General features: G+C 39.6%; 1 protein-coding gene and 1 long non-coding RNA gene across 2 annotated transcripts; both read right to left on the minus strand.

Moving 5' to 3' along the window:
• Positions 1-270: 270 nt before the first annotated feature.
• On the minus strand, positions 271-1,479 carry LOC140549435 (uncharacterized). The gene is made up of 3 exons (XR_011978981.1): positions 1,411-1,479; positions 1,241-1,303; positions 271-346 (listed from the first exon to the last, which is right to left on the minus strand). It is a non-coding gene; the product is annotated as an uncharacterized lncRNA (long non-coding RNA).
• Positions 1,480-2,083: 604 nt separating this feature from the next.
• Positions 2,084-17,906, minus strand: LOC140549730 (scavenger receptor cysteine-rich type 1 protein M130-like). Its single transcript, XM_072673474.1, has 20 exons — positions 17,650-17,906; positions 16,024-16,326; positions 14,104-14,412; positions 13,610-13,912; positions 13,179-13,487; positions 12,458-12,766; positions 9,697-9,996; positions 9,262-9,561; positions 7,166-7,480; positions 6,722-7,036; positions 6,295-6,622; positions 5,468-5,793; positions 4,954-5,262; positions 4,714-4,782; positions 4,305-4,619; positions 3,572-3,625; positions 3,310-3,456; positions 2,722-2,832; positions 2,516-2,581; positions 2,084-2,205 (listed from the first exon to the last, which is right to left on the minus strand). Exons 1-20 carry the CDS (start codon positions 17,768-17,770, stop codon positions 2,084-2,086), a joined length of 4,731 nt encoding a protein of 1,576 aa, XP_072529575.1. The 5' UTR covers positions 17,771-17,906.
• Positions 17,907-18,438: the final 532 nt, after the last annotated feature.

An 18,438-nucleotide genomic window follows, 5' to 3' on the forward strand; every position in this document is an offset into this window, starting at 1 on the left:
ACTCCATAGGTAGATATGGCATATGAGTTTAATGATATATTCATTTTACACAACTAGGATGAATTAAGTAATTATGCATCTTACAGGCAGGAGTCAAATAAGCAAATGAAGAACGCAGTCAAATACATGACAGAATTGTACAGAATTGAGACAGAATTGAGACACTCAACCTTTTTTTTTTGCATGTAAACTCTGCTTTAGGGTGGGAAAAATCTTTTTAACTTTGTTGTACATCAAGATATGAAAAAGAAATCAAATAAAAATTACTTTTGGTACTGTTGCATCCTTGAGTTTCAACATGCTTCTGATGCTTCGCTCTCAGGCACTTCTAACACATTATTATAATCTGAAAGTAGAAGAACAATAGTAAGTATGGCTAAATAGATGAAAATGATAATAAAATATTACATCACATTTAAAAGGTTTTGTGCTGGATACCTCTTGTGTTGTGTGTACTGCTGTTTATTAAGTATAACACTTCTCAAAATTGATCATCTTAGTCATTACATTACAATTCCCACAATTCAGTGCTTTCTTAAAGTGTAATAATGACCTCTGCCAAGGAACAATGATGCGTACAAGCTTTCTGTGCAACACATTCTTGTTATCATTTCAGAATGAAAATTTCAAAGGATTTGTATACCATGTGTAAGATATTATATGTTATTTGTGTGATGATATCATGTTATGTCAGTGCATCTTTTATCTTTTTCCTAAGGCAAACAGTTCATATTGAATCTTAAATGTAATGTAAAATCATGCTTAAAACCTGGATCATTTTAAATGTACAGTAAGTATTTCTGAACCCTAGTCATTCACTTCCTCTATGACACCACCCTTCATCTCGTCAGAAGGCAGGACAATGACGCTAACCTCTAAGACTGTCTAAGTGCACAGCTCCCAGGACAGTTCACCAAATTACCTCTTGTTTGTGACCACAAGGCCAATGTAATTTAATAATTTAAGTATTTAGCACAGAAGTTCTTCTGCTTTATGTCTAAACTTGTAATCCATCATGTTTAACCACTTCAGAAACTTTTGCAGGATATTACTGCCCCAACATTAAAGTAATAATAATAATCATTAAGAAATACATTTCTAATGCACTAATTAAAATATGAGTTACAATAACTACAGCTGTCACCTTCTTTTCAAACACTTCCCCTTTGTGTGGAAATGTCGTTTGCAACGAATCTCACCTGATACATTTGTAGAGAGACTGAGTAAGCTTCAGACATACCTGCTACACCTTCCAGGTCCTCTACTGCAGTGATGACATCGTCATAGTTTTCTGATGTATACTCTACAACAATATTTGTAGACAAAAATAGATGTCAGTAAAGAACAAATGCATTATTATAAAACTGATCATTATTACAAAGTCCTTTTACCATTTCAAGAATAACAAACCTGTTGTGATCAAAGAGTTTTCTCCAGCAAACAAGGCATCATCATATATCTCCACATTGTTTTCTGTTAGAAGATATAATACCAAGCTCACTGTCAACAGACATTGTCATTATTGTCAACCTTTAACCATTACCTGATATAGTGTGACTTAACACTCACAATTGTTTATCACTGTTTTTAAAGAGAGAGAGAGAGAGAGAGAGAGAGAGATAGAGAGAGAGAGAGAGAGAGAGAGAGAGCTTAGTAAGAGAGCCTATCCACCCTTACAACATATGTGCTAAAATATCAACACTTTAAAATGACAGTATTACTGCAGAAGGAAAAAACTTTCAGAACCTTCAATGGAAGTTAAAGTAAAAAGATTTTACATAATCATTTCTATTGGTCTATTTATCCTGACACTCGAACACAATGTAAAGGACAGCTCCAAGATTCAAATTATGTTAATTCAGTTCAGTTTAAATGTATCTGTATAGCGCATTTCACATCAGATTAAGTCAAGAGTGAGAGCAAGAAAACTTGAGATGAACCAAGACTTAAACATGGGCCAATCTCTCTCTGGTCAACACCGGACAACCCCAAAAAAGAAGAAAGCAAGTCTAGGTACAAGTCTATTAATGTTGAAAACAGCAAAAATGGATGCATGGTTTTTGCATGTCAGTGGCGATATGGATCAGTGGGAAAAGGTACTATTTTGCAGACAAATCAGGAACCTACGTGCTACATTATTCTCTAGCACTCCAGGAGTGATGACATCATCATAGTTCTCTGGTGTGGTTTCTAGTCCCACCTCACCTAAATCACACAAAGAGCAGATTTTACAGAGAGCTCAGTCCTCAATATTATGAAGAATCATTTTTATAAACATTCTCAATCAAATATTTTATAATAAATGTTATATGATAAGAAGCTTGATCATAAGATTATTTATTTATTTTTGTATTTACTGCCAAAAATACCCTTCCCTGTGATAAAATCTCTGTAACACACTGTCCCTTGTGACTCAAAAACACTAGCTCTCTGTCATTATTATTGGTTAATTGTATTATTTTTTTTCTATTCACTTTTTTTCAATATTTATCTTAGTAACATGCTCTGATCTTACCTGAGAGAGGGAGCTCCTCATCCACACCCTCATATCCTGAATGCTGTACTTCAGAGAGGAAACTTGCTGTGGAACAACACACAAACATACAACACATTTATACAGACTCACTTATCATCTCTCACTCTGTCCTTCTCATGCCTCACCCCAGAGCTCTGGTCTTGTGTGACACCAACCTTAAATTTAACATGCCAAATATCATTTACCTCTTTGAGTGTTTCTGTTTGTGACGGATCTGCGATTGATCTCCTCATAGATTACATTAGGCCCTTTCCTCAGGCCCTCATAGACCACCATTGGCCCCTTCTTTGAGAGCACTGTGATTGGAAATGTGTGTTATGGTAGGAATATAAATATGCAGAACAAAAGACTATAGTAATTGCAAAAAAAATTTAAGAATTTGAAATTATTATTCAAATGATTAAAAGACATGAGATTCCCAACAAGATTTGTAATCTAAAAATGAAACAAACTAAAACAAACATCTTGACTCCCCCCCACAAATTATTATTATTATTATTATTATTATTATTATTAGCCCAACATGTCTAAGTGTTTAATATATACCTTTGCAAGATAAAGTGTATAAAGAACATTTGACTCTACCAATAACCTTAAAAAAGGCTGCTGTGATGTTAAACGTGCAGTGGGTTAAAATGATCAGACAAATGTTTAATATTTAAAGACTAAAGTCATTGCTAGGTTTTATGCACCACTCTAAAGAAATGTATAATAAAGAAAGGTCTTGTTGATTTACATAAAGTGGAGTTAAAATTATCTCTGAATCTTCCTACCTTTCCAGACCATTCTGTTCTGGCAAAACAGCACAACCAGAAGCACTAAGGCCAGGAAGATCATAGTTCCCAAAACCAGGAGGACGAATGGAGAAATGGATAGAATGGCTAGTGATGGAGAGGTTGTTTTGATTGTAGTGTGATCCACTAAAAATAAAACACAAAACAGAACATTGAGCAATCTTTTTAGGACATTATTTAAGATATTATTAATGATTTCTGTAATTAAAGATTCAAATAACAGAAATTCAAAAAAGAGTACCTGCAATTGAAGTGTCTATAATTTCAGTTGTTGTAACAGGGGCCAAGGATACATCTACAGAAAGAGTGAAAACATGGTCCATAAGCATCAACAATATGTTGCAAAAACAACTGGATAATGACAGTGAAGGTGAAATGAGCATCTTAAGTAAATATTATCAGAGCATTGACAGTTTATTTGCAGTCAATGTACCATAACTGAATGATCTTATACCATACAACTGGATTTAAGGTTAGACTTAGTTTTGGGAATGTACATTTGTAAGGTACACATAACTTGAATGCATGTTGTTTAGATTATGAATTTACCAGGACATTATGTTGCATAGTTTCTTCAGATTGGACAGTGGCACATTCTTGCTCTGGGCAACCCTTTCCATAAAATCCCAATAATATTCAATAGGGTAGAGATTCACAATAACCACCTGGTAATAAGAGCCTTATGACATGCATATGCTATGCATATAAGTACAATTACCCTTTAGGGATCATCAGCGGGAGTGGGGTGGGATTGTCTGTATGATCAGGCAGTATGACACTATGCTTCTAAGTTGAAGATATTTAACAAAGAACTGCATGTCAAACAAACATTCACACTCTTGCCAGGGTTCTGCTAATTCTACTCCATTCTACAGGTCCAAACTGAATGCCATATCTAAATATCTGTAAACTACACTCATGTTTGCACATGTTTGGAAAAGTTTTTTAGATCCAAGTCAGCCGGCTCCTCTGACCTGCACAGGCGACTCCAGCGTCCTGCGTGTGGGAGCAGTCAGTGTGGTTCTTCAGGGAATGAGGACAGTCCCACAGGTGAATCTCATTCCCTCTACACTTCACTCTGTTCAGCCAGACAGTCCCTTCACCAGCACCAAAGGCAGCACTCCCATCAACACTCAGCGCCGGCCCACAGCCCAACTGCCTGCAGACCACCTGAGCATCCCTGATGTCCCACAGATCATCACATACAGTCCCCCACTCAGAATTATGATACACCTCCAGCCTTCCAGAGCAGCTTCCCTCTCCTCCCCTCAGCCTGAGAGGAAGGTGCTCTACAAGTCAAAAAGTATTGAATTAGACAATGATGATGAAGATTATGGAAATGCATCTAATTAACAAAACTCACTACTTCTTCAGAGTCCTTACTTGAGCACTGTGCTCGGTGGGTTAATGAAGAGCATTTCCGAGGGTGTTGTAGTGTAAGATCATTTTTCTCTTCTGTGAATATAGTAAAATAAAATTTATTAGCCGCAGTGTGTTAGATTCAAAATATTATAAAGCATGGAGATTATCTGTCGAATTCTTAGATGCTTCATTTTTGCAGTCATGTTTGGGCCTACCTTCATTAAAAAATTCTTAAGTACAGTACTGGAGTAAGGAACTGACCTCTTTTGCAGGTAATGTGAGCTGCCTCGGTGGTATTATCACATGAGTTTTCTCCCCAGGGAGAAGATGGACAGTGGAGTGGAGTGGAGTCATGTTTCCTACATTTCACATTATCCAGCCAGTTAGGAGCTGATTCCACTCTTGCTTTAGTAGCCTTCTCAATCCCAGTTCTTCCACAGTTCAGCTCTCGACAGATCAGACTTGCTGTTTCAGCACTCATCCTATTCACACACACATTCCCCCAGGTTCCATTGTAGAACACCTCCAGATTCCCCTCACAGCCCTCAGTGAGTCTGAACTCTTTAAACTCTGGTGGGAGAAGAATGCTTTACATTGGGTCAAGGTAATACCACCTACTGTGCTTTTATTAACTTCCTAACAGCCCGTCTTAGCCTGTGGATATTTTGGGAATATTGTTTTTTTATTTTTTAAATATATTTTATCATAATTCTAAAATAATATTCAACACAATATCCTAAAGAGTACAAATAAACCATCATGTATCACACTTTACCTGAACATATGATTCCTACATCCTCCTTGTGTCCACAATTATTCTCTCCCCATGGTTGATATCTGCAGTTCAACAGAGACGTCTCGTTCCCCTCACACTCCACCTCATTCAGCCATATGGGTCCAGTTCCAGCTCCAAACCAAGCTGGTACCAGAGCATTGAGGGCCACTCCACACTGCAGCTGTCTGCAGACCACCTGTGCATCCTCAATATCCCAGAAGTCATCACACACTGTCCCCCATGAGCCACTGTGGAAAACCTCCAGCCTTCCTGCACAGTCTCCTCCAGAATCCACCAACCTGATGGAGCTGTGTGCTGGGTTAAATGCACAATTTACAAACATTCAGCTGCTCGCCATAAACCAATCAAAATATATATTAAAAAAATCTAACACAACTAATATAACAAGTGGTTTATCTAAATTCAACTCAAAATGCCACTTATAATCACTCTTGTAGTGATGTTTTGACCACCATGCTTCACTGTAGACAGAGTGTTCCTTTTAGCATATGCTTATTTTTTCCTCCTGCAGATATAACGCTGATCCAAACATGCCAATAACATTTTCTTAGAAGTTTTGGGATTCTGCAAAGCCTAATTTTTCTTGAGCTTCAGGCCATGAACTGAGAGGCGGACATTCTCATTCAGTATTTGCTGAGTTTTCTTTAATTATATTATAATTGCACATTGACCTTAACTGAAGCGAGTGAGGTTTGCAGTTAATTTTATCTGGGTTTTTTTGTGACCTCCAGGATAAGTCATCGATGGTGAAATAAATCTTAATGTGCATTATGTGTTACTTGTGTTGATTTCACATGATTTTACACTTACCAGAGCAGGTGATGTACAGCTGTTCTCTGGAGCTGCAGTTGACTGCTTGTGCACTGCTGCAGTTCCCCAGATGAACTTCACTCCCAGAGCAGTTGAAACCCGTCGCACACATGTAGCTGTGTTCAGAACTGGATGGAGAGGAGTTGGAGATGCTGAGCACAGAGCCACAGCCCAACTGTCTGTAGACCACAGAGGCCTCAGACTCACTCCAGGAGTCCAGCAGAACTCTCCTCCAGTCCTGCCTGAAGTACACCTCCACCTCCCCCTCACACTCCATTCCTCCAGACAACCGCACTCGCCCCTCATGCAATGCCAGGGAAGAAGCTAAAGGAAACAATTGTGACAAAAGAGCGCCATACCTTTTAATAAAAACAAACAAACAAACAAAAAAAAACATGTAAATTCTGCACACAAATAGCTCACCAGTGCAGATGACTCCAGCATCCTGTTTATGAGAGCATGCAGTTCGACTCCATGATGAAATGGGACATTTTGACAGGTGTGTTTCGTTCCCCTGACAATCAAACACATCAGCCCAGATCCGGCCACTCCCCTCCCCAAACCAGTCTGACCCCAACACAGCCACCGCACTCCCACACTTCAGCTGACCACAGAGGACACTAGCAGCTCTCATACCCCAGCTTACATCACACACTGTGCCCCACTCACTGAGGTACTGGAGCTCCACTCGACCAGAACAGAAGTCTGAGCCGTTCATCAGATGTACACTAGTATATCCTAAAAACACCAATAGGAACTTATTAAAACAGCAGCTTGCACATTACGGAAACAAGATTTGATTATATACAGTGCCCATTATATTATTATATTATAAATAAGGTTTTAAACTCATAGTTTATACTTAACCAGAACATCTTATTCCAATATTGCTATTATGGGAGCAGTTGTGTTTGAGAGAAGATGATGTTGGACAAAGAGAAATCTGAGATTCGTTGCCTCTGCAATTAAGCTCTTCTGACCACACTTCTCCTTTTCCTATGCCAAAAGCAGCTGCTCCCAGCACCTCCACAGGAAGCCCACAGCCCAGCTCTCGACACACAACCTCTGCATCCTGCTGGTCAAAGTCATCATCACACACTGTGACCCAGGTCTTTCCATGAAGCACTTCTACTCTGCCAGAGCACAGATGAGGACCATCACTGAGTCTGGACTTTTTGTGACCTGTGTGTAAAGTTGTACGTACATTTTTTCAGAGAAAAATAGTCTTTTTAAAGTATTTATAAAGTTACACTCAATAATGTTACACATTAATATTTAGTTTTGAGGTTCCAGTCATGCCATATTGTTATAGCATGATGAAACACTGTAGAATGGAAGAGATGGTGGACAAAGACCTGAATCTGTATACAGTTAAGAGATAGGATGAAGGAAATTGCAAAAATGTAATCACAGACTTTCATCGAAATATGAGAATAGATTATATTAGAGTAGGTGGTGAGATAACTCTAGAAACCTGTGCAGCCTGTAAAACCTGCACCTTCAATGAATTCCATGTTAGAGTAAGACCTTTTCTGAGGTTTTAAACTGTCTTTGTGGTATGCCTGAGAATTCCAGAGGTCCCTGGTCTAAACTAATTGGTGCCTAATTCTAAAGGGATCATACGAATACATTGGAAGAGAACCCAACAGATTTTAAAAGTGGGAAGATATAGAGGATCTAAGCCAGCAGTGGTAACGCAAATACATCATCGCAAATACTTTAACTTATTAGCAAAATGTACAAACTTTTGGTTGTTTTTAATAAATCACTCAAACAAAACCAATTTCAATAGGTCAGTACAAATAATATAATAAGTGGTTCTCCAAAATTAACACAAAATTCCACTTTTAATGCTCATTGCAGTTTCAGAATTCCTTCAAACATTTGCAGTTTGGTTAGTTGCATCAGTTGTGCTAAAACACATCAAATACCTGGACTGGCTCGGGGTCTGTTGAATGTGATGTTTGATTGCTACATGGTTATGCCAAGTGAGCTGTGTAAAACATTCAGATAGTGGCTCTGTGATGTTCTGGGGCTACTTTGCTTCCTCTGGTACTGGAAACCTGCAGCATGTACAGGGCAGATTCAGTTAAAAAAAAAAAATAGTAAAAAAAAAGTCATACATTCAGTGAGGAAGCTGTATCTTGGGCGTCACTGGGCCTACCCCAAAGTCCACCAAGGCTGGTTCTAGTACTCAAACCCAAGATTATTATGAACTCAATGTTACTGCCTATTAAAATGGGCTGAGATTCCTCAGGAATACAGCCAGAAGCTGGCATCTGGCTATGGATCACGTTGTCATGTCCGCATCGCCACGCTCGCCCCGGGGGCGGTCCCGAGACGCGGCCCGCAGGCTTCAAGGACTTTTAAGTTGACAGTCTGTTCATGTCAAGATTCACTGACTTTTCAATTCAAGTTCACGTCATTCATCACAGACTCTTATGTTGACATTCATGTCTCATGTCATGTTTTAGTTAACCTCACGTGTGTTTCATTTGTGTTCTTTGTTTTGTTGATTTGCCAGTAGTTTATGTTTTCGTTCGAACTCCCTTTTTTAGTTGTCATGTTCGAGCTTAGCTCCCTAGGTTCCACCAGCATCAGGTGTGCGTTTTGTGCTGTCCATGTTCCTTTGTCACATTTGTATTTTGGTTTATCCTTACTCCCTATAATATTGCTGCATTTTCTTGAGTTAACCCCTGTTTTAGTTGCTTAATAAAGCCCTCTTGCATTATACCATCCCTGTGAGTGTTCATCCTGCCTAGTCACAACCTAGCCAGTCATGACACACGTAGTAGGTCATAACAGCTCCACTAAGTACTAAAGATGCTTGCTGTGAAGGGGTTGAATAATTCTGAGACTGCAGTAGTAATTAAAAGTTGTGTTTTGTGTTGAATTTGGAGAGGTAATGTGTTCTATTAGTTGTACTGAGCAATTTAAAACTGTTAAAGGTGATTGAAGCATACCTGAACAGATTATTTCAGCATCAAAGAAATGAGTACATCTAGGTTCATCCCACCCTAATGAGCCACAGTTTTTCAGTGTAGACTCTGATCCACTGCAGTCCACATAACTCATCCAGATTCGTCCAGTTCCTGATGAAGACACATCTATGCTTAGTGGCTCTCCACAGTCCAACTGCCTACAAACCACTTTAGCAGCTCTCTCATCCCCACCAACAACACACACTGTGCCCCACTGTCCTCTATGAAAAACCTCCAGTCTCCCAGCACAGCGACTACCACCATCCACCAACCTCAAACTTTCTGTGTGAAAGAGAGAGAAATCAAAAGAGACATAATATATATATATATATATATATATATATATATATATATATATATATATATATATATATACATATATACATGTGAAAATGTGAAAAGAAACAGCACACTTACCAGCACACACCAGTCCCACATCATTATCATGGGAGCAGTTGTGTTTGAGTGAAGATGATGTTGGACAGAAGTGAATCTGAGATTCGTTGCCTCTACACTGAAGCTCCTCTGACCACACCTGACCCTCCCCTCTGCCGAAAGCAGCTGCTCCCAGCACCTCCACAGGAAGCCCACAGCCCAGCTCTCGACACACAACCTCTGCATCCTGCTGGTCAAAGCCAGCATCACACACTGTGACCCAGGTCTTATTGTGAAGAACCTCTACTCTCCCAGAACAGTGAGAACCACCAACCAGCCTGACTCCTGAAATATTAACATTGGATATTAAAAAAAATATATGGTTATTAAATTATTTAAAAAAAATATTTTTTATTAATATTAAGACAATTATGCTTTCGGGATATGCACAGAGAAAAAGGAGTGACAACAGCTCAATGGGGGTTCTAAAGATACTGCAAACGAATACTGCAAGTAATACTTTTGCATACCCTAATATTAATAAAAAGAGTAGTAAAAAGAAACTATAAATTCCATTGATTAAAAAAAAATTGAAAATTGGTTTTCAAGAGTTAGTTTACCTGAACAGATGACTCCTGCATCGGAACTGTGTTTACAGTTATGGTTACCCCACCCCCTTGATCTACAGTTTTTCACTGTAGACTCTGATCCACTACAGTCCACATCATTCATCCAGATTGGTCCTGATCCTGATCCAAAGTAAGCTTCATTCAGTGCATCTACAGCTTCTCCACAGCCCAGCTCTCTACACACCACTGCAGCATCTCTCATATTCCAGTTATCATCACACACTGTTCCCCACTGTCCTCTATGGAGAACCTCCACTCTCCCAGCACAGTGACTGCTACTGTTTACCAATCTCACACTGTCTGTTCAACAGAGAAGTTGAGGGGAAGAAGAGGGGAACAAATCGCGGCAGATTCAGAACCTCTGTTTATTCTCAAGTGTTTTAGAGACAGTATACAAACAGGATTCCAAAAAAGTTGGGACACTAAACAAATTGTGAATAAAAACTTAATGCAATGATGTGGAGATGGCAAATGTCAATATTTTATTCATAATAGAACATAGATGACAGATCAAAAATCTGAGTAAATGTAACATTTTAAAGGAGAAATATGTTGATTCATAATTTCATGGCGTCAACAAATCCCAAAAAGACCTACCACTGTGTAGCATCCCCCCCTTCTTCTTACAACACTCAACAGACGTCTGGGTACAGAGGAGACCAGTTTCTCAAGTTTAGAAATAGGAATGCTCTCCCATTCATGTCTAATACAGGCCTCTAACTGTTCAATCGTCTTGGGCCTTCTTTGTCGCACCTTCCTCTTTATGATGCGCCAAATGTTCTCTATAGGTGAAAGATCTGGACTGCAGGCTGGCCATTTCAGTACCCGGATCCTTCTACGTAGCCATGATGTTGTGATTGCTGCAGAATGTGGTCTGGCGTTATCTTGTTGAAAAATGCAGGGTCTTCCCTGAAAGAGATGACATCTAGATGGGAGCATATGTTGTTCTAGAACCTGAACATAGTTCTCTGCATTAATGGTGCCTTTCCAGACATGCAAGCTACCCATGCCACAAGCACTCATGCAACCCCATACCATCAGTGATGCAAGCTTCTGAACAGAGCGCTGATAACAACTTGGGTTATCCTTGTCCTCTCTGGTCCGGATGACATGGCGTCCCAGTGTTTCATAAAGAACCTCAAATCGTGACTCATCTGACCACAGAACAGTCTTCCATTTTGCCACACTCCATTTTAAAAGACCGCTGGCCCAGTGCAAACGTCTGAGCTTGTGGAGCTTGCTTAGAAATGGCTTCCTCTTTGCACTGTAGAGTTTCAGCTGGCAACAGCGGATGGCACGGTGGATTGTGTTCACTGACAATGATTTCTGGAAGTATTCCTGAGCCCATTCTGTTATTTCCTCGACAGTGGCATTCCTGTTTGAGGTGCAGTCACGTTTAAGGGCCAGTAGAGTTTTATGGCCTTGACCCTTACGCACAGCGATTGTTCCAGATTCTCTGAATCTTTTGATGATGTTAAGCACGGTTGATGATGATAACTTAAAAGTCTTTGCTATTTTACGCTGGGTAACACCATTCTGGTATTGCTGCACTATCTTTCTGCGCAACAATAGTGGAATTAATGATCCTCTTACCATCTTGGCTTCAGAGAGACACTGACACTCTGAGAAGCTCTTTTTATACCCAATCATGTTGTCAATTGATCTAATTAGTGTTAATTGGTCTTCCAGCTGTTCATTATATGCTCAATTTCCTTTTTCCAGCCACTTATTGCTACTTGTCCCAACTTTTTTGGGATTTGCTGACGCCATGAAATTTTGAATCAACATATTTCACCTTTAAACTGTTACATTTACTCAGATTAAACTTTTGATCTGTCATCTATGTTCTATTACGAATAAAATATTGACATTTGCCATCTCCACATCATTGCATTCAGTTTTTATTCACAATTTGTTTAGTGTCCCAACTTTTTTGGAATCCGGTTTGTAAAACAACCATGTTTTAGACATCTAGAAAATGTATGGACAAGGGTGAAACTCAAGTCAGTGAACCACAGCTACTAGCACCTTAAATCTCTTCACTTGTGTATGTTCCTTTCCTGACACACCACAGAGAGGACGGTGTGATTTATACAGGAGTTATAATATATTTGAACTTTGTTTCTCATTCTCATTTCCTCACTCCTCTTGAAACAAACTGTAAAAGATGCAACTCTTACCAGAACACACCAGACTCACATTACTGCAATTTGAGCAGTTGTGTTTGAGTGAAGAAGATGTTAGACAGAAGTGAGGCTGAGATTCATTGCCTCTACACTGAAGCTCCTCTGACCACACCTGACCCTCCCCTCTGCCAAAATCAGCTGCTCCCAGCACCTTCACAGGAAGCCCACAGCCCAGCTCTCGACACACAACCTCTGCATCCTGCTGGTCAAAGCCAGCATTACACACTGTGACCCAGGTCTTATTGTGAAGAACCTCAACTCTCCCAGAGCAGCGAGAACCTCCAACCAGCCTGACTCCTGAAACATTAGCATGACAGCAAAGACAACATTTAAAAGTTTAAATGATTAAGTTGAAGATGATGTTTGTTGTAAGGGATTTAACCCATTAATGCAGAAAGGCTTATTACACACTAAGGTGTATTATTCGGTAACTATAGGGACCTTTCTACAAACTGGTGGGGCTGTTTTTTGCTAATAGATTTTTGTACACTTTTGGCCCACTGGTGGGCCGTTGGATTTTCTTACGGGGTTAAACATCCTGGAAATATATAAAAAATAACAATAATGTGCATGTGCATCATGTGAACAATCATTTCTTTAAGCACTTGGACATAAGCTATACATCCATTAATGTAAAATGAAAAGGTAACAAATGAACGATGATCCATAAGTTAGACACATTTTCCTATTACATATTAGAGCCTCTTACCGGAGCAGATGACTCCAGCATCTTGAGTATGATTGCACTCATGTTTACCCCATCCTGGAAACGGGCAGTGCTTTAATGTAGACTCTGATCCACTACAGTCCACATTATTCATCCAGATTGGTCCTGATCCTGATCCAAAATGAGCTTCACTAAGAGCATCTACAGCCTCTCCACAGCCCAGCTCTCTACACACAACTACAGCATCTCTCATATTCCAGTAATCACCACACACTGTTCCCCACTGTCCTCTATGAAGAACCTCTACTCTCCCAGCACAGCGATGGCCACCATCCACCAGCCTCACACTCTCTGCACAAGAAAATGACAATAGACATATATATCATAGCAAGAAGAAGACATATGTGTATAGAAGACAGACAAAAAGTTGTTGGTGTGAAATCATTTATAGAATACAATTCCTAAGTTCCTACCAGCACACACCAATCCCACATCATTATCATGGGAGCAGTTGTGTTTGAGTGAAGATGATGTTGGACAGAAGTGAAGCTGAGATTCGTTGCCTCTACACTGAAGCTCCTCTGACCACACCTGACCCTCCCCTCTGCCAAAAGCAGCTGCTGCCAGCACCTCCACAGGAAGCCCACAGCCCAGCTCTCGACACACAACCTCTGCATCCTGCTGGTCAAAGTCAGCATCACACACTGTGACCCAGGTCTTATTGTGAAGCACCTCTACTCTCCCAGAGCACCGAGATCCACCAATCAACCTGACTCCTGAAAAATTATTGAGATTGAAGTGAGACAGTGCAATGACTTTTTATGGTGAAGAAAATCTAATTCACAGGTTATTAAAATTAATTTTATTTAAAAATATATTACATAAAAAAGATGTTGTACTTGCAAATGCTTTGAACTTATTATGTAAACCATTATGTAAAACCTATATGTAGACATATGCAGCGCACCTGAGCAGATGACCCCAGCATTCCTAGTCTGATTGCAGTTATGTTTACCCCATCCTGCTGATCTACAGTTCTTCAGTGTAGACTCTGATCCACTACAGTCCACATCATCCATCCAGATTGGTCCTGATCCTGATCCAAAGTGAGCTTCACTCAGTACATCTACAGCCTCTCCACAGCCCAGCTCTCTACACAACACTGCAGCATCTCCCATATCCCACTCATCATCACACACTGTTCCCCACTGTCCTCTATGAAGAACCTCCACTCTCCCAGCACAGCGACTGCCACCATCCATCAACCTCACACTGCCTGTACGACACAGAGAGAGCAATAGAGAAATCGTACATATTAAGGTAGTGAAATTATCTTTTATTTTCGCATAAATAAATATAAAAACATGTATATAGACACAATGAAGGTAAGAATGATCATTTAGCGACGTAGCTATACTCGTCATTTTGTCAAACCTGTGTTATCATCTTTATTTTTACCCTTATGTTGATGTGCATTTTTCTATTGGTTTTTATGAAGAGTTTTGAATATAATTTATTTAAAAATGGCCTCTTTTTCACTACAGGGCCGAACAACTCTGAGCACAGAGGGTAATCGCTCCGGGGGCTTTTCCACATGGACGCAGTTCACTGCAAAATGCTTAAATGGACTGGGCTTATTTTTTTCAGCATTGTTAGCCAACCATACTCGGTACCATAAACCCGTTTAGTGGGAGGACTTAATGTCATAGGAATCTGCTAATTGGCTTCATATTTGCTTCATCTTTGCGCTGCAAGATCCTGGGTCTGTATATTTCCAGTACAGGAAAGAGCGAAGACTATGTAATAAGTACAAGAATAGTTGTTCCATTTTACCGCTCTTGTGCATTGATAATTAATGTAGCGACAAATACTCTTTTGTTCACTGTAGCATATTTAATACATTTTGAGACTGTATATTGTATTTTGCCTGGACCATGGCTATACACTATATTTCCAAAAGTATTCACTCACCCATCCAAATCATTGAATTCAGGTGTTCGAATCAACCCCATGGCCACAGGTGTATAAAATCAAGCACTTAGGCCTGCAGACTGCTTCTACAAACATTTGTGGAAGAATGGGTCGCTCTCAGAAGCTCAGTGAATTGCCAACTTTCTGCAGTGTCAATCGCTACAGACCTCCAAACGTTATGTGGCCTTCAGATTAGCTCAAGAACAGTGCATAGAGAGCTTCATGAAATGGGATTTCATGGCCGAGCAGCTGCATCCAAGCCTTACATCACCAAGTGCAATGCAAAGCATCGGATGTAGTGGTGTAGAGCATGCCAATGGACAAGTCTGAGTTTAGTGGTTGCCAGAAGAATGGTACTTGTCTGACTGCACTGTGCCAAGTGTAAAGTTTGGTGGAGGGTGATTATGTTACTGGTTTGTTTTACAGGAGTTGGTTTCAGCTCCTTAGTTCCTAGTCCTGACCTCCACTCGATAGAACACCTTTGGGATGAATTAGAGTGGAGACTGCGAGCCTGGCCTTCTCGTCCAACCTCAGTTTCTGACCTCACAAATGCTCTTCTGGATAAATATATCCATTAACACTAAAATCCTAAACTAAACCCCTAAACCTTGTTAGAAGAAACCCAATGGATTACGAATGGGATGTCACTCAAGTTCATATGTGTGTGAAGGCAGGCGAGCAAATAATTTTGGCAATATACTGTAGCTATCCATTGGCGTGGTGCTAGACACATGTCTGCATCTTTTTAACAGTGAAGTTCATGTTGGACCTGGCTTAAAGTGACTTACAAGAGAAGTAAATCTGAGACTCATGGTGACAAACAGTGGCAATACATCCTGTTACTTTTTTTATATTTATAATGCACGATTGTTATTATTGTAGCTGTAAATCTATGATATGTAAATGCAGCTCTTACCAGCACACACCAGTCCCACATCATTGTCATGGGAGCAGTTGTGTTTGAGTGAAGATGATGTTGGACAGAAGTGAATCTGAGATTCGTTGCCTCTACACTGAAGCTCCTCTGACCACACCTGACCCTCCCCTCTGCCAAAAGCAGCTCCTCCCAGCACCTCCACAGGAAGCCCACAGCCCAGCTCTCGACACACAACCTCTGCATCCTGCTGGTCAAAGTCAGCATCACACACTGAGTTCCAAGTTTTCCTGTTAAGCACTTCAACCCTCCCAGAACAGCGAGAACCACCAACCAGCCTGACTTCTAAAGTGAGAGACACAGAGAACAGTTAAAATATTAGATTTTTAGTGACAAAGTCAAAGACAAAACAGAATTATGTGTTTTTTATACAATGTATCAAGAAGTAAAGGGAGTAGGGGGGGGATCCTGATTACAGACCTTTTCACATATTAACAGCATTAATATAGGTATTTAGGGGAATTTCACTGGCATCATTACTGTGGACCGTTAAGAGATCAATATTAACATGTAACCTGTTAATCTAAAAAAAATCTAAATCTAAAGAGATTAAGGAAGATTCTACCAAACTGCAATCATCACACCAGGCAGAACCAAAGAAAGAAGTAAGAAAGAATACACATTTTTCACAAAAGTTCTCAGAAAATGTTTCCATGCTCAGAGTGTCTCCTACATTGTAATGTTAGATAACAGACCTTGCATTAACCTGTGTTTTTTTCTGTCGTCGCTTACATATACAGTTGCAAAGAACGTAAGTCAACCCTTCTCAAGTTTGCCTAAACTGTGTTCCACTGTGTTTCCGGGAAAACATTTTGTGAACACAAGTGGAATTTTTGAACACCAAAACCTCACCCCAACTGTGAAGCAGGATGGAGCAAGCATCATGACACTGGGCTTCTTTGCTGCCTCATGGTCTAAAACACCTTTGCAGAGAGGAATTTTTCATAATTCATCCTTAACACTGTGCAAGTCTCATTTGCAGCTACAGAAAACCTTTAGTGAAAGTGATTGGTACTAAACGGTGATCAGGTTTCACTTTTCCAGCCTGCAGTTTGACCATTTACTAATTTAAAGGACAAGACTTATTTAAAAAACATCAATCAATAAATCAATAAATTAATAGACAATAATCCAGCTGGTGACACTTTGGTGGTTTGGCTCATATCTCACACTGGACAGTATCTGTTCTTAGTTGTTCTTTCTGTACACAAGGGTACATCTACACATATTATACAAAGATTAGCCCCAACCTTTTTAGTCAGAAGTAGATGACAGGTTAGTGTAATAAAACAGTGATAGAAATGATATATGCACTATATGCACTGTAAATTACATGTGAAAAAAGCTCATTAAGCATTATGTTGCTTTACAGCCTCATGCCATTCACAAAACACAGCTATTCAGTGCACAAATCTTTTTTTAACATTCCGCCCCTGAAAAATATGTTTCCATGAATAAAAGTTACTAGTTTGGACACATGCATTCTATGTATTTTTGTTTGTTTTAAAAGTGTTCTAATAAAAGCAAAGCTAACACACTTTGAAAAGGCATGATTTTATATGAGTTTTTGGATTTGTATTTAAGTGAGAGAGAGAATTGACAGCTTACCTGAGCAGATTATTCCTACATGTTTACGATCACAGTTGGGGTTAAGTGTTTTTAAATTTCTTGATCCACATTTCCTCAGTGTAGACTCTGATCCACTACAGGCTCTTCCATACCGCCACATTGGTCCTGATCCTGATCCAAAATGAGCAACTACATCTACAGCCTCCCCACAGCCCAGCTCTCTACACACCACTGCAGCGTCAGTCAAATGCCAGTGATCAGCACACAGTGATCCCCATTGTTTTCTACGAAAAACCTCCACTCTCCCAGCACAGCGACTGATACCATCCGCCAGTCTTACAATATCTATACACCAGAAACAGTGAAGGAAGAGAAAATAAAGTAAATAACGTATAATAATAATATAAGATCATATATGAAGTATTTAATAGTAGGTAACTGTACAAGCTTTAAGGTTTAGATATACGGCTGTAGAGCACTGCTAATGTACTGTCTCTTTCTGTCTCTCTTGTCTTAATACTACTGCAATTTTGTGCCATTCAAGGATACAAAGCAATTCAGCCTGATATTGTTCAATCAATAAAGAAACATTATATCACAATACTAAATATTAACATTATAATTATAATAAAAATACTACAAATAAAAATTATAATCGCAATTAATAATAGAACTCTTTCCAACCTAACACTTACCAGCTGTGGAGAGTGTGATCGTAAAGGACAGAAGAATGAGAAGCACACAGCTGTCCATCTTCCTCTGACCTGCACACACTCCGTTCAACTCAGCAGCAGAACAAGCTTCACCTCCACTCCCCCAGAGAGACTG

The sequence above is a fragment of the Salminus brasiliensis genome, chromosome 2 (assembly GCF_030463535.1).
Source record: "Salminus brasiliensis chromosome 2, fSalBra1.hap2, whole genome shotgun sequence".
Classification (NCBI taxonomy): domain Eukaryota; kingdom Metazoa; phylum Chordata; class Actinopteri; order Characiformes; family Bryconidae; genus Salminus; species Salminus brasiliensis.

What these genes read in the sequence shown, in the direction of transcription:
- LOC140549730 (XM_072673474.1), bottom strand. Translation starts at nt 17,770, where the DNA reads ATGTGGCGGTATGGAAGAGCCTGTAGTGGATCAGAGTCTACACTGAGG. An exon ending in TGTGGGATTGGTGTGTGCTG is followed by an intron (nt 13,488 to 13,609) that starts GTAGGAACTTAG and finishes TTTCTTGTGCAG; the next exon opens with AGAGTGTGAGGCTGGTGGAT. An exon ending in TATTGGAATAAGATGTTCTG is followed by an intron (nt 7,037 to 7,165) that starts GTTAAGTATAAA and finishes TGGTGTTTTTAG; the next exon opens with GATATACTAGTGTACATCTG.